At 41.9% G+C, this 21,079-nt stretch overlaps 1 protein-coding gene across 9 annotated transcripts; it reads right to left on the reverse strand.

Moving 5' to 3' along the window:
* Positions 1-929: 929 nt before the first annotated feature.
* On the reverse strand, positions 930-21,072 carry FASTKD2 (FAST kinase domains 2). Of its 9 annotated transcripts, XM_030580696.1 has the most exons (14): positions 20,998-21,072; positions 19,451-19,588; positions 19,049-19,186; positions 17,855-18,666; positions 15,469-15,572; positions 13,382-13,490; positions 10,956-11,079; positions 8,311-8,450; positions 7,279-7,451; positions 6,621-6,784; positions 4,725-4,949; positions 3,703-3,790; positions 2,725-2,839; positions 930-1,715 (listed from the first exon to the last, which is right to left on the reverse strand). In XM_030580696.1, exons 4-14 carry the CDS (start codon positions 18,554-18,556, stop codon positions 1,596-1,598), a joined length of 2,064 nt encoding a protein of 687 aa, XP_030436556.1. In that variant the 5' UTR covers positions 18,557-18,666; positions 19,049-19,186; positions 19,451-19,588; positions 20,998-21,072; the 3' UTR covers positions 930-1,595. The 9 variants fall into 9 exon arrangements, with proteins under 9 accessions (XP_030436556.1, XP_030436551.1, XP_030436553.1 ...); XM_030580691.1 differs by lacking the exon at positions 19,049-19,186; XM_030580693.1 differs by lacking the exon at positions 19,049-19,186 and having other exon boundaries at positions 19,451-19,675.
* Between the last annotated feature and the right edge of the window lie 7 nt (positions 21,073-21,079).

The following is a 21,079-nucleotide window of genomic DNA, read 5'->3' on the forward strand; positions in this document are numbered from 1 at the left end:
TACCAATGAATATTCCCAAGAACAGGATGCTAAAGCTACGTCTGCCTCTTCCACTCCTTCAACGTAGAGTGTTCTTTGACCTTCACATTTACATCAGTAGGCAATAGCATCTTTATTCTGGTTTATCTTCTACTATGCAGTGGGCCAGTGGACGTTGTGTTGCATCACAGAATCATAGGACTGGAAGGCACCTTGAGAGGTCATCCAGACCAGTCCCCTGCACTCGTGGCAGGACTAAATATTATCTAGACTACCTCAGACAGGTGTTTGTCCAACCTGCTGTTAAAAATCTCCAATGATGGAGATTCCACAACATCCCTAAGCAATTTATTCCAGTGCTTAACAACCCTGACAGTTAGTAAGTTTTTTCTAATGTCCAATCTAAACCTCCCTTGCTGCAATTAAAGCCTATTGCTTCTTGTCCTACCCTCAGAGATTAAGAAAAACAAATTTTCTTCCTCCTTGCAACAACCTTTTACATACTTGAAAACTTATCATGCCCCTCTCAGTCTTCTCTTTTACAGATTAAACAAACCCAGTTTTTTTCAATCTTCCCTCAGAGGTTGTGTTTTCTAGACCTTTAAATCATTTCTGTTGCTCTTCTCTGGACTCTCTCCAATTTGTCCACATCCTTCCTGAAATGTGGCACCCAGAACTGGACACAATACTCCAGTTGAAGCCTAATCAGAGCAGAGTAGAGCAGAAGAATTACTTTTCATGTCTTGCTTACAACATTCCTGCGAATACATCCCAGAAGGATATTTGCTTTTTTTTTTTTTTTTTGCAACAGCTTGTGGTCCACTATGACCCCCCAATCCCTTTCCGCAGTACTCCTTCCTAGGCAGACATTTCATCATAAGATGAATCAAACTAAGTATTGTGCAATAGCTGTAAGTAGTCTTGGAAAAGCTAATACTGAAACACAAGCAGACATCACAAGGCAGTTTATACGAGGGACAGGATCTTACATCTATGAGTCTCAGCACTTTATAACAGGGGGAAAGGCTTCAGACTGAAGAAAAAGCATGGAGCATATAGAATCATTTGCTGTCCCACACTTCTGAAAACGAGACAAGAATATTATTTTTTGAGTTACAAACTTGTCCAGAGATTTGGGAGTTTCAATTTTCCACTCCAGTCAATATCTAATTATTTACTGCTTTTCTGGCTGGAGTTCTTACTGAAAGCTAATGACAGATTGATGCATGTTGTTCCATTCTCACTACAGTGAGAGCAGTCATGATCCCAACTGCTCTGAAAGATTGTCACACTTCCCCAGTTCAAGAACACATGAGAAGTTTAGCCCACTGGAGTAGCCTATATGTAATTTAAAAAAAATAGATGAGAGATATTTTCAACATTCCTTTTTTTTCTTTTTTCTTTTTTTTTAAAAAGTCAATTATTGTTTAAGGAGCTTTAGCAAGTAACTGCTTCTATTGCTAAAGAACTCCTTCAGTAGATATAGTTCAATTTACAAACTTTCTACAGGGTACAATGTCTTGAGGCATTTTTCAGGAATATATGAAAATGCTTCCCTCTTCTTGTGAATGGCTGTGATGGGAAAATAGCAGGGGTTCTGAAGTTCCCAGTCCATTTTAAACATTATCCTGCAAATTCACATCAGAAACAGGAAAAGCATCAGCTGAATAGATTTCTCTCTTCAAACACTCAATTGCTTCTTCTGTCTTCAGTTTTTTAAACTCCTGGTAGTGGACCTTAGTGGAGAGGAGAGGAAAGGAAAGGATTCATTAGTTCTACTGCTAAATAACAAACTCACATTGTCTTGTGAACCAGCACACTTAGTAAAGGGAAACAGATATAGAGAATCCCTGCATTCCAGAAAGTGATCAGTTCAGATCAGCAATTCCACATGAAAACAGTCAATATCTGATCAAATTCATAGACTTAAGATCAGAAGGGACCATTATGGTCATTTAGTCTGACCTTCTGCACAATGTAGACCACAGAATCTCATCCTCCCACTCCTGTAACAAACCCCTAACCTATATCTGAGTTATTGAAGTCCTCAAATCACGGTTTAAAGACCTCAAGGTGCAGATAATCCCTCAGCAAGTGACCCGTGCCCCATGCTGCAGAGGAAGGTGAAAAACCTTGAGGGCCTCTGCCAATCTTCCCTGGAGGAAAATTCCTTTCCAACCCCAAATATGGCAATCAGTTAAATCCTGAGCACGTGGGCAAGACCAGCACACAGGAAAGAATTCTCTGTAGTAACTCAGATCCCACCCTATCCAACATCCCATCACAGACCATTGCGCCTATTTACCTGCTAATAATCAAAGATCAATTAATTGCCAAAATTAGGCTATCCCATCATGCAAGGTTCCAAATAACAGTGGGATGATGGTGTAGGGATCAAACTCCACCTAGACATAGTTTACCATAGTGGAGTTGTAGAATATCAGGGTTGGAAGGGCCCTCAGGAGGTCATCTAGTCCAACCCCCTGCTCAAAGCAGGACCAATCCCCTGACAGATTTTTGCCCCAGATCCCTACGGCCCCCTCAAGGATTGAACTCACAACCCTCAGTTTAGCAGGCCAATGCTCAAACCACTGAGCTATTTGCCCAACACCGTAGACTACTATCACTGATCAAGGAGTTTTTCCAGCAGTGTCAATTTAGGTTAAGCTCACCACTCCCAGTACTCTGTTCTTCACCCATCATACATGTCACCATACTCATAAGACTTGCATTTAGACTTCTTACCAGTATCACATGATAGCCCAGCACTTTCAGATGTCTCATTTTCATTGCCAACTTGCCTCGGGGGTGTCTTGTGTCAAAACAGAAAGCAGACGGAGGAACACAGAGAACAGCCACTCTAAAGCCAAAAACAGCAATAATTTCTTAGGGAGCTGGCAAACCGCATTATGCTGGTGCAGTTTAAGTATTCTTCACAGTTAACTGTTCAGAGAATGCCTTTAATATTAAGGAATAGCACTGCTGTGTTTGTTTATTGCTAATATTTTTGTCCATTTCTAATTTAATCATTCTTTTGCTTCTCTGGACTTAAGCAACTTAAACCCCTCTCTCCTGCAATGTGTTTTATCTAGGTACTGAGGGCTGCCCATACAGTTCTTATGGCAAATATTGAATTCCTGCGAGGGACAGGGGCCTCTTCAATCTAGCAGACAAAGGTATAACAAGATCCAATGGCTGGAAGTTGAAGCGAGACAAATTCAGACTGGAAATAATGTGTAATGTTTTAACAGTGAGGGCAATTAACCATTGGAACAATTTACCAAGAGTCATGGTGGATTCTCCATCACTGGCCATTTTTAAATCAAGACTGGCTGTTTTTCTAAGAGACATGCTCTAGTTCAAACAGGAGTTAATTCAGGGAAGTTCTATGACTTGTGTTCGGCAGGACGTCAGACTAGATGATCAAAGTGACCCCCCCCTTCTGGCATTATAACCTAGGAGACCTTTATGAGGGCAGATTATCCCGCATCTACCCACTGTGGAGTTTCTTACACCTGTGTCTGAAGCATCCAGTGCTGGCCCCTGTTGGAGGCAAGATACTGGACTAGGCCCTGGTCTGATCCAGAATGGCAATTCTTATGCTCCTGTGAGAGCATAGAGAAAGTGAATTACTTGCTCTGCAGATCAGTGAGCCAGAGAGGCAACAGGAAGAGCCTCACATAAAGGCCTGGTAAAGAAAACTTGTAACCAAATAAAAAGTACCTTTGAATATCTGGAGCATCAGCAGGATCATCTACTTCAGTTACTGGAAGAGCTTTCTTTCTGTTTGCATCCATTTTGATTTCAAAATCTGAAAGAAAAACAGTCAAATATTAAATGCCACAAGAGGCTTTGACCATGGCAAGAGGCTTTGACCATTCCAATATATTTCATGGAGTCAATGGAAAAGAAACAGCTATAGTTATTGCATTTGTGTGACAATTTGGACAATATATTGCTGTTCCTTTAAGAGCAACAAATAGATTCAGCTGGCACCTTGACACAGTCAGAAAAGGTGCTTGTTATCGCAAATCAGATACAGTATGCATAAGTGTATCAATTCAGGATTTAAAGATAAAAATTCTGACCAGCTTGCTAGGAAGATCCATACATATTCCCTTGTCCTTTTTATCATTGGGTTTGATACATTTAGGAATAAAAATACCAGAAGTATTACAAGTGAATCAGGTAATGATAGCTTGCAAATGATATAAATCATAGAAGTATAACCCTGCATACAAAAGAAACCATACACCATGGAACTTTACTAAATTTATAAATGGTCTCTCAGTGAAGGTTAGATCCTGTTTAAATCAAAGAAAAAGGAAAAAACGGTTCCACAGCTAAAACAACCACCTTGAAGTTTCATATTTTGCCATTTTATATTATTTCTTTAATCCAAAGATTAAAAAAATAGGTTAGCATTAAAAGGTCAGTGTTGTTTAATATAGTTATGGCCTATTGGGTTTATGTAGGATTAGTTGCCGCAAAAGCCAGATTTTAACCACAAAAAGCCCAATGCAATTTTACAAACCAGAGCAGTAACAATATTTTAGTCAACTGTCCAACTATTTTAACATGAAGGTCATAGAAAATACAACCATAAAGGCACAGTTGTCAAATAGACTTTAATCACCAGAAATTTATATTTTAAACCCCTTGTACTATAGGTAATAGTTGCCAATCCATTTCTTTACCACTATAATCAAAATTCAAAGGCAAATGACAATGAACTGGTCCCATACCAATGTTGTAATCATGTGGCAGTTGGATGTTTTGCTGAAACATACGCTCATCTCCCAGAAGTTTCAACAGAGCCTCACGAACCTCAGGGAGATCAGAAACTAAAGGTGAGGAGAGTTTCTTTATAAACATAGTTGCTGGCTTGGTGAATGAAGGAGGACTATCGAGTTCCAGACATATGTTCACATAGTGCAGCATCATTTCATTCTGTTCCTTGTTAAGGCCATCTGAAAAAAGGATAGAAATGTAGCATTAGAGTGGACTCGTTATATTTATGTGGTATCATTTTATGTCATGAAATCCACAATTTCACTGGCTACTATTTGCAGTACAAACAGATTTCAGTTTTGCTGAGCAGTAGATTAATTCCAAATTAAGCTTAATAAAACTAATTGTTTCTTGAAAAAATGCCATCAAGAAGCAACCTTCTGGTGAGGTAGAACAATGCTATTATTCCCACTGTACAGATGGAGAACTGAAGCACGGAGAGGCTAAGAGACTTATCCAAGGTCACTGAGGAAGTCTGTGATAGAGCAGGGAGTTGAACCCCAGGGCTCCCAGCTGTAGGTTACCACCCTAACCACTGGACTATCCACTCTTGAAAGTCTGAAATCTGTTCATTTACTCACTTTTTCCCCCTCTATTGTGCACAGCTACACACATTACCCTGTTACAGCAGAGTTACTAATATGTTGAAAGACATTTATTCACACATGGAGGTTGTTCTTAAAAAAGAAACAAAAAACCCAAATACTTTAATGGATATTGATAAAACACAAGAAGTTAAGTCACATTTTGGATGTCACTTTGAGAGCATGCTTTAACAGTACCAAACTACAGAGCTGGGCAATATTTTTCAGCTGAATGGCAAATTCTCTGATAAAATGCAGGTTATGGGGTGAGTGAAACTATCTGCAAGTTTGGCTCAAATTCAGCAAATAGTTTCAGACAAATAAAATGAGGGGAAAAAATTGTGGAAATGTTTTTTCAAAACAATGTGCAAACATTTCATTTTACCTGAATGGAATATTTTCATTGCAGTGGAAAAAGCCAGCCAGCCCTCCGGCCCCCCCCGCCAAAAAAAATTCAATTCAAAATAACCTGATATTCCCCCTCCCCTTTTGATTCATCCAGCGAATGAAAGAGTCAATTATTCATTCAGCTGTACTGAATTATTCAGGTTCCAAGTAGACAGACTATTTTGTTGAAGTGTAGGGACTAACAGAACTTCCCAAAGTATACATAAACTGCAAGCAACAAATACACTTACGCTCTGACTCAGTGCCAAACTAAGAGATTAGCTGTAGAGAATTAGAACACAAAGCTGAACGACTACCTTGAACCATTTCAATTAGGGTCTTTCATCCTAAAGCAAAACAGCCAAGCAACTTCTAACAACTAGTTGTATTTTGAGCTAAACTTTGATTTAGCTGAAAAACATACATCACTTGGGCTAAGTTTTTTTAAATGTTCTTGGAAAATCTTGAATGCGTATCACAGAAATAAGAATCCACAATTTGTTCACATTTGACTTTTCTACAACAAATCTTGCATTTACATACATAGGCATACAGTTACCTAGGAAACACTTCCCTCATTACTGAAGTGTCTTATCTGAAAATGGTACTTCCAAAACAACCCTCCCCACCACCATGATGAGGGCATCGGTTCAGTGCTGAGTCTGAGGACAGAGTCTCCTGAAACACTAACAAGTAACAACTTGCAGAACTCAGGTTTTTTTATTTCACATCTAATATTAACCTGTCTGTCCAACTTAGCTTGTGAGCGTCAATGCAACCACACCCTAAGGAGTGATAGTGTTGAAGCTACTACTACTCTTATCTACACACTACTCTGAATTCAATGGCATAACACATATTAATACATTAATGACTGACCTGATTTTAGTAACTCATTGAGGTTGTCTTCTTGCAGGAGCTGACTAAGTGCAGGCTGTGGCAAATACTCTAAAATGCAAAATGAATACACTGCCTTCAGCAGATCCACATTAGAAATCCTGGTGAGGTACTTATTCAAGGCACCATTGAGAGACTCCAGGAACCTTCAAAAGAAAAAGAGAGACATCTTTACATATTAATTTATAAATAAACTCAGACTTTCCTGAAAATCTCTCTAAAATATAAATCAGTACTTTTGAAATAAAACACCAGACATTCCAATTTACTTGGATAACCAGAACCCAAATCCAGCACCTAAGCTTGCTGCTAGCTACAACCTGTTCACCACTTTTATCAGTCTATCACTTAAGTGATGGGCACCCATTCTCTGTTACATCTTGTGCATTCTCTATTACCTTGCTTTACTGTTTGGAAAAAATGTGTATCTGCCTTGTTTTAAAACAAACAAACAAACAAACAAACAACAACAGTGACAGGTATAGCAAGTTTATCTCACAGATTAGTAAAACAAGACCAAGTGAGAATTATTTCACAACTGGAATCCAAGATCAGTAGCAAGTACTCTTTCGTGTGCCTGTTCAGACACCCACATAACAACTATGTAATTTAATACAAGGCTTCCTAAGCCAGAACCTACTCCTGATTTTGGCATTTGGGAACATGGTTGAGAAGCGAATACACGCGGAGAACACTTAGAATATCCTTCAGGTTCAGGGATTCAGGATGACTTGTCACCTTCTCAGCCAAAATATCCATCAGCTCAACAGGTCGAAAGCGAAGTCCCTCGAAGGCAGACAAAAACAGGACAATCTAAAACGTTAAAAAAAAAAGTATATGAAGAAAAACCATTTTTAAGGCTAAAAAAAATAAATTAAAACTAGAGTAAGAGTCTCAATATGGAAATTTACTTAATTGTCTGGTGTTACAGCATCAGAGAGGTTTTTAAAAATGAAAATAAACTTTTGAAATTGTAATATTTTATTATGAGCATGACTAACTGTATTATTTATTACCATACTGGAATAAATAGGAGAACAATGGACTGCTGAACTCCCAAATACTTATTAAAATATTTAAACTAATATTGTCTCATTGTTTCCCTCTGATTCACCATCTGTACGTCTGTATCCTTCTGTTGTTTCTTGTCTTACACTTAGATTGTAAGCTCTTTGGGGCAGGGACTGCCTTTTGGTTCTGTGTTTGTCTAGTGCTGAGCACAAGGGTTCAGGTCCATGATGAGGGCTTGTTGGTGCTACACTAACACAAACAAAACAAACAGCCAATGTACCAGTTTTACTGAAGATTTCCCCTCAACCAATCTGTATAAACACACAGTGTTGTTTCAAAGATATACACGGAGAAAAAGGAGTTTGAAACTGACATTTTTCAGCCATGGACCAATTTCTACCAAGTTATTCCTATTAAACTTTCATGAAAAGAAACCAGAGAAAAACTGAGTAGTTTTTTGTGCCCTTTGAATTTTCTAACATTATGTAGCTGCTCTACGTGTAGAGCAAAACTGGAATGTATGCCCAATTTTAAGCCCATTTCAGAATGCAAACTGAAGTACTGAGTCGTAACTAGCAACTCTATAAATTGTGTTTGTGTGCACCTGGGCACCGCTGAGTACTGGCAGTTCTAGTGGTGTCACTTGTGGTCACTACCTCACCTGTTTAGTGTCCCACATGTAGATGGCTGAAGTCACGTAGTTTGCTATTGCTGAATACAGAACTACATTGCGGTACTGGAGGATGCTGCATGATTTCAGAACACGGATTAGCTGCCAAAATGGAGTACCAGGGATATTCTCTGTAACAGAGGAACAAAAAAAGTAACAGCGACTGTGAGCTGCGCGTTGTGGGATATGACTGGGGCCAGCAGCCAGGAGCGTGTGCTGTGAAAAATCAGATGGGGAGCCATGAAAAAGACTGGGACTGGCTGGGCAAGGAGACCGGGATGAAAAGTTTGGGGATACAGACTGGGACTTTGACTAGGAGCCTAGAGGGGGATGTTGGGACTAAGACTGGAACTAGGATGAGAACCCTGAGGAGTGGAGACAGACTGGTTTGGTGAGGAGAACAAGACTGGGACAAGGAGCTGAGGGTGGGGGAAGAGACTCGGCTGGGACAAGGCAGAAGGGACGAAGCTTGAGAGGAATGGGCAGAAAAGTCTGTGCCCACCAGAGAACAGTGCCCTCCAGAGCCTGGAATGTAACCCAAACATCCTGAGTCTTACCATTCCTCTGCCTATGGGCTTCACAGCTATTTGCAGACAGCAATGTGTCTCATCCCCCTCTAGTGCTGGTCCCTACTGAGGATCACCAACTATTATTACTATAAGTTACTCCCTTTGAAGTAGAGGGAGAGGTGTATGAGCTGGATCTAAAGCAGTGGTTTTCAATCTTTTTTCATTTGTGGACTTATAAAAAAATTTCTGAATGGAGATTTCCCTTTGGAAATCTTAGACACAGTCTGTGGATCCCCTGTGCACAGAATACAGGTTGAAAACCACTTGTCTAAACGTTTCAGTCCTGCTGATGACCTTTATGTGGGCATCAGTATGATACCACAGGATGGAATGTTGTTTTTTTTTTAAGTTTGCTTTTAAAACCCTAGGAAATTATATGTATGGATGCACATGCACACACACACCCCAAAATAATTTGTATTAAAAGAAAAGTAGCAAGGCTGCAACAAACACTCAAAAGTTAGGCAATGCAAGAATTAAGGCTTCCTGTGTAACTTAATTCCATTCCCCATGTGCATATGCATTATGATACAGTCTGTAATTTCATGATCACATTCTATTTTTTCCACAAGACCTGTGCCTCCTTCAGTGCACAGGACAGACGTGATCAGAGGATCATCAGGGCTGCATAATGAAGGAGGCTGTCATCTAGCCCCTGCTTCATTTGTTGCAGTAGTTGGAAGGTGTATATTGAATGAGACAGATGACTGCAGAAATAGGAAGGATGGTCTCATGGTTAAAGCTACTTGAATGTCATCCTGGATTCTATCCTTGCCAAGCTTTGTCTTCTATCCTTCGATCCTATGTAATGCTGGGCAAATCACTTAGCCCAATGTGTTCCTTATTTCCTGGGTGCGCAGGTTGAGACCCTGGAATCTGATTTGCAGAACCACTGAGCACTCACAGCTTCAAGTTAAATCAAGAGGAGCTGTGCTTCAAACATATAAAGTGTCAAATAACGCTAAGTGCTCTGAAAAAAAATCAGGTCCAGTGCATTTCAGATTGGGAACTCAAAATTAGTGCACACTTCTGACCTTAATATCTGTGTGCTTCAGTTCAGCATATTTAAAATGCAGATACCACCACCCCACTCTTCGGTGTTACGAAAATAAATCCATATTTGTGAAGCACTCAGATATTATAGTGATAAATGCCACAGAAAAGCAAATTACGAAATTAATAATTCTGTCTTCAGATCAGGATTTGAATCAGGTGCAGTAAATAAGACCTATGGCTGCACGCTAAACAAAGTATTCAATAGCTTCATATTATGAATACCATCCATCCTGTACATTAATGAGGCAGGGATCCCGTGGGAGAAAATTGTTTGTTGCCATATCATAAGGTGTATGCACAAGGAGACCAAATTAAGGCTGCACATGAACCTGAACTTTGACATTTCCTACCTTTTGAGGGCTTGACTTTGCAACATTAATGTTTTTTTGACCATAGTTTTGGATGCAAGAGTATATATCAATAGATACTGTTCAATTATGTCTACAATACTTATTGCAAGGGTCTGAGTAAAGGTCAGAGTATTAACCTTCATTTTAAGTTCCTTTGGCTCGACTGAGCCATCATTCATGAAGCAGAACTCAATAATGAAATTCACTTAATCAGTGAACACATCCCCTTCTGCTTACTCCCTAAACACAGAGCTGTCAATTCATACTACGAGATGCAAATTTCCAGTTCAGAAACAGTTTTAAAAGCACATCTGAAACCATTAATTTTACTTGCTGGTCTTTAGTTAGCATTTTCTCTATTTATAGAATTTGGGGAAAAGAAAACAGAATTTTAACTTCAGAGCTATGAAGAGTGCCATTATAATCCACGGAGATGACATTTCATGGTATTAATGAGGGCAGAGACCATAAAAACTACTTTCTTTGATCATCCATCAGTCCTCCAAAATTTTTTGTACTGCATTTTGTCTGATGGATCTGTATTGTTAGACTACAAAACAATCATGGTTTGTGGGCTTAAAAGGAAATTGGAGTAAGACATTTTCATTAGGAAGAGTCAGAATAAAGGAGAGGGGAAGTTTAAAAATTCACTTTAACTCACCAATGATTTTGTTACTCGAGGCATCCAGGATTGGCATGGAGCAGTAATTCATCGCAGCTAGAGCACTAAACATGTGTTGAGCATTCACAGGAGTCAAGTGGTCCAGCTCTTTCAAAACTCTATCCTAAAATGAATTCAATTTGATTAGACTCTTCCTTCTTGGCATTGGCAGTCCAAATGATCTCTGCCGAAGAATGAAGTGAGTTGGGGAGATCAAAACTACTCCAATCCCATAACCTCACCAGATTCGCACTGAAGAAAGGGTTGGAAGCAGTGGAAGGAGCTTAAAATAACTCCTTCCAATAACTTTTCTTACAGATACAACTACAGCTATTCTAATGTTTCGTTTGAGCTGTCCTTAAAAAGTTCTCAGGTGCTCCTGTTTCTTTCTTGAATCAAATCAATACAAGAGGACCTTATAATACTTATTGCTGGTTACTATGTATATAGTTTTCCTACCAGTGCTTGAAAGAATGGTGGTTTGCTAATTAGCATGGATGGCATATTTACCAATATTGCACAGTCAGGATGATATCTAGTCTTTGCCATGTGCAAGAGCTCTAAGTTATTCTAAATCCTTAGTAAATGACTCACTATTTTCTACTGCCCTTTGTGATACACCTTTGGCAGATGTACACTAAATTAAACAAGATTTAAAAAACTGGTGAAGCTATAGTGGGCCCACTTCTGATATCACTTAAGCCACAGTAAATCAGGAGTGACTGTTTGCATAGTTAGGATTATACTGACGCATCAGCAAAAATTAGGCCCACTAATTTCAGTTTCACCAGCTCTTAAAATAGTTTCACCCAGTACATTCTCAAAGACACACAAAGGGCAATGAAAAAAATGCATCAATAAATAGAAAAAAAAAAGTCAAAACAATGTTTAAAAATACTATATCAACCCCTGCTCCTTTCACTGGAATCAGAAAACATTTTAAGAATCTCATTCTACTGGGACTAAGGCAGATTCATAAATTCAAGGACTGGAAGGGACCTCGAGAGGTCATCGAGTCCAGTCCCCTGCCCTCATGACAGGACCAAATATTGTCTAGACCATCCCTAATAGACATTTATCTAACCTACTCTTAAATATCTCCAGAGATGGAAATTCTACAACCTCCCTAGGCAATTTATTCCAGTGTTTAACCACCCTGACAGTTATGAAGTTTTTCCTAATGTCCAACCTAAACCTCCCTTGCAGCAGTTTAAGCCCATAGCCTCTAAGGACAGAACAAGAAGAAAAGGTGAACAAGTTTTCTCCCTCCTCCTGATGACACCCTTTTAGATACCTGAAAACTGCTATCACGTCTCCTCTCAGTCTTCTCTTTTCCAAACTAAACAAACCCAATTCTTTCAGCCTTCCTTCATAGGTCATGTTCTCAAGACCTTTAATCATTCTTGTTGCTCTTCTCTGAACTCTCTCCAATTTCTCCACATCTTTCTTGAAATGCGGTGCCCAGAACTGGACACAATACTCCAGTTAAGGCCTAACCAGTGCAGAGTAGAGCAGAAGAACAACTTCTCGTGTCTTGCTCACAACACACCTGTTAATGCATCCCAGAATCAAGTTTGCTTTTTTTGCAACAGCACCACACTGTTGACTCATATTTAGCTTGTGGTCCACTATATGCCCTAGATCCCTTTCTGCCGTACTCCTTCCTAGACAGTCTCTTCCCATTCTGTATGTGTGAAACTGATTGTTCCTTCCTAAGTAGAGCACTTTGCATTTGTCTTTGTTAAACTTCATCCTGTTTTCCTCAGACCATTTCTCCAATTTGTCCAGATCATTTTGAATTATGACCCTGTCCTCCAAAGCAGTTGCAATCCCTACCAGTTTGGTATCATCTGCAAACTTAATAAGCGTACTTTCTATGCCAGTATCTAAGTTGTTGATGAAGATATTGAACACACCCAGTCCCAAAACAGACCCCTGCGGAACCCCACTTGTTATATCTTTCCAGCAGGATTGGGATGTAGTTACTTGCCTCTCAATAGCATGATTCATTACATAGAAAGCCCTGTTACAATGAAGCTCACGGATAGCACCTTATCTTTTATGCTACCAGTTTCTTACATAAACATCTTCACACTTTCTATCCCTATGCATGGTTTGACCTTCACACCCTCTACTTATTTAAGTCCCTCCTGCAGACATACCTCTGTTGGGCAGGCTACAGCAAGCTTAATTGACATGTGTAGTCATTTAAAAAAAAAAACCGTTTCCCCTTTCTCAAATCACTATTTACTTGCTTATCCGTCCCTGGAGGATGAGCAACTTGGGGATGTTACCATTCATTTTCAATGTCTGGAAACTGCTTAGCATACAACAGGTGCTACCATAAACAACTAATAAATAGTAACACAGAAGCAGTAGCTATGCAGGAATAATAGTAGGACCCACCAATGATTTTAATCTTTTACCTCAAATTTCCTTTTGAGAGAGAGTGGGGCATCTTTCCCAAAGCATTTCATCATGCTTTGCAACATAAAAATGTTACTGATCTTTGGAATTCGCTGCTCCACCAGTAACCTGATAAGGAAAAAAATGGAATTGATTTAAGGAGGCTTGGCCTACACACACAAGTTGCACCAGTAAGGCTCTGCTTATTTTGGCAGGAGCAGGCACACATCTGTCTCCCGTTGATGAATCGCGAGTTAAACTGGTGGAGCTCCTCACTCCTCTTACACACACACCCTTTTTTTTTTTTTTTTTAAATTAAACTGGTGTAGCTCTACACTGACGTAGTTAAATTGACTTAATAGCAATGTAGCTATCTCCTGACAATGAAGTAACTACACTGGTGTGAAGTATTAGTAGGATGACTTTTCACTATGTGCCATGATCTGTCCGGCAACCTTTCTAAACTCCACTGGCCAAGCAGTGCAGAGGACCCTGGAATGCCCACCCACACTGCACCATGCTTACACTGATGCAGAATGCTGCTGTGCAGACAAAGTGCTGCAACATTGCAACATAGACCAATGCAAGGGCAACAGAGTGAACATACTGCAGGGAAACAGAGGTATCAGTTTAACTAAACTGACGTAACTTATCCCGATGCAATTTCTCTGTGGAGACAAGCCCCTAGAGACCCGTGAAATTCAGGAGAGCCTCATACAGGACACAGCAAAGCGGAGCAGATGGAAAGGAGAACAAGTGATACTATGGTTATAGGAGAAGAACAGGATCTTAATATAGCAGAAGGCAAAGCATCACATAGAGAAGGACTCTGATCTGGTGTATCTGTGGTTGCCATTTTGGCTCAGTAGGAAACAAAATGGCTAAAGAGACCAAAAAACCCCAACTCTTTAAACCAATATTTTTTTAAATCAAATATCAGAGCACTAGTTTTGGAAATTTCAGTGTCTGTATGGCAGTGGAAGGCTCTGAAATTGATCCACTGAGACTGACATTTCCCTGTGAACAGACAGGCGTTTGATTAATCGAGATGGAGCCAAAGTCTTCTAAGTGAAAAACAGAGAGGGATAACCTACTTTGCCCCAAACTCCCAGAACTGTGCACCTGAATTCTAACAGAATATGTTGTTATTTCACCAATGTGCCCATCCTCTTGTAGCTGGAGCTGAAATTGAATTGATACATACAATACAAATCCACTAATATGTTCTGTTACAAGCTCGGGAACACCAGACCTCTGAAGGAGTAAGCAGATGGGGCTTTGTAGACTGATAATCTGAGCACAAAACCACCATCCATAAACAAGTTATTCTGAAAAAAGAATAGATATAATGCTTCTCTCACCTTTACCTTTGAATACAGGAGGAATACAAGCTAAAATGGTATTCCAACTCAACAGCTTTTCCTACTGAAATCAAGAAGAATACTACCTAGCTGAAACATAGGGCTTTTCATTAATAGATCTCAAAGCACTATACAAAGGAGGGCAGTTTTATCCTCACTTTACAAAGGGGGAAACTAAGGTACAGAGAAATGGAGCAGCTTGCCCAAGGTCACCAAGCTGTGGCAGAGACCAGGTCTCCTGTGTCCCAGTCCAGTGTTCTAACCTATCTCCACCCTTTCTGCCAAGAATACCCACAATGATGCCAAAGAGAGTTACTTGTTTCAGCTACTAGCTGATGATAATGACTTGGGCCCCAATCCTGCTATGAGCTTCTCGGGGTGGACCTTGTACAGAGTTCAAAGTAGAATTACAGCCATGGTCACTACAGTGTGTCCCTGATTGTCTAAGACCATGTAAAGTTACTTAAAGGTTCAAGTGTCTTCCTGCTTTGGACATTTCTACCATATTTTACATATGAGAACACTGCAAGGATTACTGAAATGTTCTAATGCAATGTATCTTTAAATAATCCTCAAGAAAATGCTAAAAATGTAAGCCAGAAAATATTAAAGTGTATTTTGGGCAAAAGAGTAAAGATGATCATTCCCCTTTCATACCGTATTTATTTTTGTCCAACAGAAATAAATGGTCACATGACAAGACTTGTAAGTAAGGAAACCATTAAAAAAAAAAGTAATTTTCTCACTGTAATCCAGCTTGAAGAACATCCACATTTCTGCTTTTTTCCATGGTTACCAAGGTGGTTGCCACAACAGAGACACATCGGTCATCAAATTCATTGAGGCGCTCCTATTAAAGATATATTTTCACAATGTTAGAAAATTCTTAACACTAAGTGGTGGAATGGTCAATTTTTACCAGCTATCTCCCCCACCCATACAAAGAAAAAGGTCAAGTCACTGGGGCTGATTCTACTCTGACCTACACGTTGGTATAATTCTACTGACTTCTGTGGAGTTAACTCCCAATTTCCCCTGAGAAAATGAGAAATCAGGCCTAAAAAAAAAAAGTTGCATTAATGACAAAAGGAAGAACTTGTGTAATGTACTATACATAGTGCGGATACAAGCTGGGGAATGTCGTAGAGGTCACGTTCAAGATGTCCTCTCTAAAGTGTTTTGTAAACAGTTAACAGTGTTTTTAATGTGCAGGTTCAAGCACATCTGGGGCCCAACAGTGGGCACCCTCCCCCTCCATGTAATAAGTTAGTGCCCTCTTTCCCTCTGAAAGCTGCTTTATTAAAACACATAACTCTACAAAGTAGGATGGATTGGCTAGGTGCAGAATTAGGAGGAGGAGGAGGTGGTTGTAGAGATGAGGACAGACTGGTTTAAGGGAAGGGACAGGGAAGAAACAGGGAGAAGAAGTTGCACACAGATGGCAGGGGGAGTAGTTGGTGGGGGGTTCTGAAGAAAGTCAAGAAAAACTCCCAGGGCAGCAGCAGGTCCAGAAATGGAGAAACTCTCACCTAGCACAGCATGAAACAGTTATATGATGCTCAGAGGAAGTCCTGGGTTGCATCAGCAGCTAGGGAAGGTCCTGTAAAAATCCCCAAAGACAAGGGGAGCATAATACAGCTAATAGCGGGGAGACCAAAGAAAGCTCCCAGAAGCAGCAGGTAAAGGAACTTGGAGTCAAGGAGGACACTGGCCTCTACCCTCAAATCAAAATATCAAAAATACCTTTCCTCACAACTGCTCACTCTCAAATCTGCCTCCTATCATGTGAGGAGAAAGGAGACGGGGAAAGGAGGGTGGAGGGAGAAAAGAGTTTTTCTAAGGGCTTGTCTACATCACAAAGTTGCAGCGCTGGTGAGGGGGTTACAGCGCTGCAACTTAGGAGGTGTACACATCTGCAGGGCATCACCAGCGCTGCAACTCCCTGTTTGCAGCGCTGGCCGTACTCCCGTTTTGTCTCGGGTGTAGAGGATCCAGCGCTGGTGATCCAGCGCTGGTAATCAAGTGTAGACACTTACCAGCGCTTTTCTTGACCTCCGTGGAATAAGCAGGTATCCCAGCATACCTGAGGAAGCCTCTCTGGTAATCAAGCAGGTCTCCTTCCCCGTGGTTTGCTCCGGTGTTCTCCGAATCCCCCCCCCCAAGCGGGTCTCCTTCCCCGCGGTTTGCAGGGGGGTTCGGGGAACGCGAGAGCAAACCGCGGGGAAGCAGGTCTCCTTCCCCGGTTTGCTCTCGCGTTCCCCGAACCCCCGTGCAAGCAGGTCTCCTTCCCCGGTTTGCTCTCGCGTTCCCCGAACCCCCGAGCAAGCAGGTCTCCTTCCCCGGTTTGCTCTCGCGTTCCCCGAACCCCCAAGCATGCAGGTCTCCTTCCCCGGTTTGCTCTCGCGTTCCCCGAATCCCTGAGCATGCAGGTCTCCTTCCCCGCGGTTTGCAGGGGGGTTCGGGGAACGCGAGAGCAAACCGCGGGGAAGCAGGTCTCCTTCCCCGGTTTGCTCTCGCGTTCCCCGAACCCCCGTGCAAGCAGGTCTCCTTCCCCGGTTTGCTCTCGCGTTCCCCGAACCCCCGAGCAAGCAGGTCTCCTTCCCCGCGGTTTGCAGGGGGGTTCGGGGAACGCGAGAGCAAACCGCGGGGAAGGAGACCTGCTTGCTCGGGAGTTCGGGGAACACTGGAGCAAACCGGGGAAGGAGACCTGCTTCCCCGCGGTTTGCTCTCGCGTTCCCCGAACCCCCCTTGAAGCCACCCAACAGCGCTGCAGTGTGGCCACATCTAACACCACTTGCAGCGCTGGTTGCTGTAAGTGTGGCTACTCTGCAGCGCTGGCCCTATACAGCTGTACTAATACAGCTGTAACAACCAGCGCTGCAAAATTGTAGATGTAGACATACCCTCTGCCTCAAACAGATCTAAAGTTTTAGCACGGCCTGAAGCGCACGTATTCTTTGAGCGCTCTCTCTATATATATTGTGTGGTGTGGGTAGAGGAATGAAAAGAAAGCATTGGCAGAACTCAAACTACAGGCATTCATGTGGAGACCCTCCGATGCTATAGCCTCTACAACCTGTAAGAGCTGGCGCTGGAATTTTATTCCAATCTTTAAAAGATTCAAATACTTACCTGACAGACCCTCAGCAAAGTCTGAACCAGTCGAGTGTTCTGGGGTACCCCTAGCTTCAGCACAGCATGTAGACTGTATACCAAGTCATCACACCACATGCTCCTAGACTCTTGCATCAGACGCTGACATAGCTGCATAAATGCAGGATGCTCGACCATCAGTTGTTTTTCATAATGCTTCTGGTCTTCGGACAGCTTTTTGGTGAGCATCCACATAGTAGTAAAACAGTTACTACAATGCTTCTCAGAAATAGCAGACTTTGAAACTAGGTCTAATACATCACAGGGAGATGTGCATTTTTTAAGGTCATCAAAGAACTGCTGTAGCTGACTCCTTCCACTCTTCACTACCAGATTCTCTTCAACAACACTTCTATCTTCTTCTAGAGGGTCCAAGGCACTAGATGAACTTTGCACATGTTCATCTAATAGAGTCTTTGTAGCATTCTGTTCTTGTACAGTGCCATCTTCTTTACTATAAACAGGCACCTTCTGAGACAGCAATCGGAGAGATGATTCAAGCCGCCAAGGAGGAACATTTAATAGGAATCTTCTCAGGTTCACACTTTGTATGGCACTCTTACGTCTACTGATCCCTAATGTGTATGTCCTCATTGCAGTTCTAAAGCTGGGACCCAGTTTAGAACCACATACATGCAAATGTCTGATTGTCCTTAGCAAATAGCCCACTTTATTGTTCATTTTTGCTACTGTTTTATACACAGCTTTCAAATGCCAGCTCAGAAGACAGGGCCTTAATCAGATTCAAGCCCACAGAAACAGGCCTTTGGACACCAGGTAAAATTCATTATCTGTGAAATCAATTGAAAATTATAAAAATCATTAACAAGCTTTTGGTTTAGAGGTTAAAATACCATATCTATTAACACATCTTTTACAGAGGGAACCTGAAACAGACAGCTCTGGAAATAGTTCATTTTCATTTTTAATCAATCATTAATTAAATGAGTGTCTTCTGCTCCTGACTCCACAATTACACAGGGTCTCATGGTCACAAAACTGTTGCAATTCCACAGTACAATTGAAGAGGGACAGGATTTGAAGAGAAACTGGGCAGACTTAAGCCTTGAACGTGCATCTACACTGGTAAATTGATTTCAGTGGGTTTCCACACCCTGGTACAGAGGTCTGTCCTCATGAGTGCACTTACAGAACCGAGTTCAAACTCCGTACCTTCACTTTCCTGATTTCCTTTTCCCCAAGCTTCCCAGAGCCATGCAGCACTCCTGATTTACCAGAAGTGATAAAATTCTGACACTTGCAACAAATTCAGCAGTTAGACAACACAGAGATGGGAGCATCTAGAAATGCCTGAGACAGATAGAAGACCTATATTATAAGACTGAACAGGATCAAGTAAAAGATAACACCATACATTTAACTGTTAAGGGCTTCCTGCACCTTTCTCTGCACAGCGCTTCTATCAAAGGTTGCATCCATTTTTGTGGTGCAGACGAAAGTCATGGATCCATTAACTCATGGGGAGTCTTGGGTGTTCAAGAAATGTATGATCAGGGCCTGATGTCATAACTTGCATAATAACTACAAAAGTTAAGAAGAGAAATTAAAGCTCACAATTCATGGAACAATCCGATGTACTGGGACCAGACAGGATTCCGTTTCTCTCATGAACAGCACGCCACAAGTGGAAGACACATTTCAGTACAGGCAGTAGAAATCTTCAGAGATTTTACTTTCAGACCCGCAGAATTTCTGAAGGGAGACGGACTTCTTTTTATTTTTCAATCCACTATTATGTTTTAATGAGATATAACTGAAGGTATAATTGTAAGCAGAATTCTGTGTATATTAGGACAGAAAAGGAGTCCATGTTGTAGCCCTTTGTTGTGGAAGACTAGCAATTCTGCAGCAACTTCGAGCAAGATATAAATTAAATAAAATAAATAACTGGAGATATCCTATCTCCTAGAACTGGAAGGGACCTTGAAAGGTCATTGAGTCCAGCCCCCTGCCTTTGCTAGCAGGACTAAGTACTGATTTTTGCTCCAGATCCCTAAATGGCCCCCTCAAGAATTTTTTTTTTCTTAAATGCTTGCCTTTAAGGCATCCTCTCATAGAATTATAGGGTTGGAAGGGACCTCAGGAGATCATCTAGTCCAACTCCCCTGCTCAAAGCAGGACCAATCCCCAAATTGCCCCCTCAAGGATTGAGCTCACAACCCTTGGTTTAACAGGCCAATGCTCAAACCACTGAGCTATCCCTCCCCCCAAATTAAAGATTTGCTGTCATTAAATATGAGGAGGAAGGACAGCTCAGTGGTTTGAGCATTGGCCTACTAAACCCAGGGTTGTGAGTTCAATCCTTGAGGTGGCCATTTATGGATCTGGGGCAAAAATCTGCCTGGTAATTGGTCCTGCTCTGAGCAGGGGGTTGGACTAGATGTCCTCCTGAGGTCCCTTCCAAACCTGATATTCTACGATTCTAGATAGCAGTTGAGCATTTAAGTAGCTGGGGTGGCACTTCTCTCTTTTCCATTTGCAGATTCACGCAGAGGGGATTTTTAAGATTGGGGGAGTCTCCAACCCCAACTTTCATAACCCAGCAACCAGCTGCCCCATTAACTGCATGTTTCTAACACAACCAGTAGCAGCAAAACAGTTAGCAACGGTTCCCGTTAAGCAGTTATCGTTAGGTTTCAACCGCTGACCACAGGCCAGATCACGCACATCTCAGAGGTGCAGTTTCAGGCTACCTGCAGACTCAGGCAGACACCACTGCTTCGGCTACGTGTCGTTTACAACGCTAAACGCAGGTCACAAGGCTTATAACCTTCCTTATCAGAAACCTCAGGGCCTGGAGCACCCTGGCACAGCCGGGGTGGATCCTGATCGTCACATACCAGCACAGACACCTGTGGACTGCGCGTGGCCTGGCATGAGCCCATGGAAGCCCCTATGGGGACCCCCCATCACTCACACACACACACACACCCCCTGGCTACGGGCGGCGCGGGGCAGGGGCAGACCCTCCCACCGTCACCCGCACTGTGGGGACTCACAAGCCCCCTGGCTCCCGCCGCGGCTGGAGGCAGCCGGTCAATCCCTGGGCCTCTGACTATTCCAGGGCAGCAGCCAGGCTGATTCCCCAGGGGCGACCTCACCAGGCAATGGACCAAGCCGGCTATGCCCCATGTGACCGGCCTACGGGAGCCGCCATGATACCTTCCTGACGTGCACTCTCTA

The sequence above is a fragment of the Gopherus evgoodei genome, chromosome 11 (genome assembly GCF_007399415.2).
Source record: "Gopherus evgoodei ecotype Sinaloan lineage chromosome 11, rGopEvg1_v1.p, whole genome shotgun sequence".
Taxonomy (NCBI): Eukaryota; Metazoa; Chordata; order Testudines; family Testudinidae; genus Gopherus; species Gopherus evgoodei.

What these genes read in the sequence shown, in the direction of transcription:
- FASTKD2 (XM_030580691.1), bottom strand. Translation starts at nt 18,556, where the DNA reads ATGAACAATAAAGTGGGCTATTTGCTAAGGACAATCAGACATTTGCAT. An exon ending in CTTTGCTGAGGGTCTGTCAG is followed by an intron (nt 15,573 to 17,854) that starts GTAAGTATTTGA and finishes TATCTTTAATAG; the next exon opens with GAGCGCCTCAATGAATTTGA. An exon ending in GTTCTTCAAGCTGGATTACA is followed by an intron (nt 13,491 to 15,468) that starts GTGAGAAAATTA and finishes TTTCCTTATCAG; the next exon opens with GTTACTGGTGGAGCAGCGAA.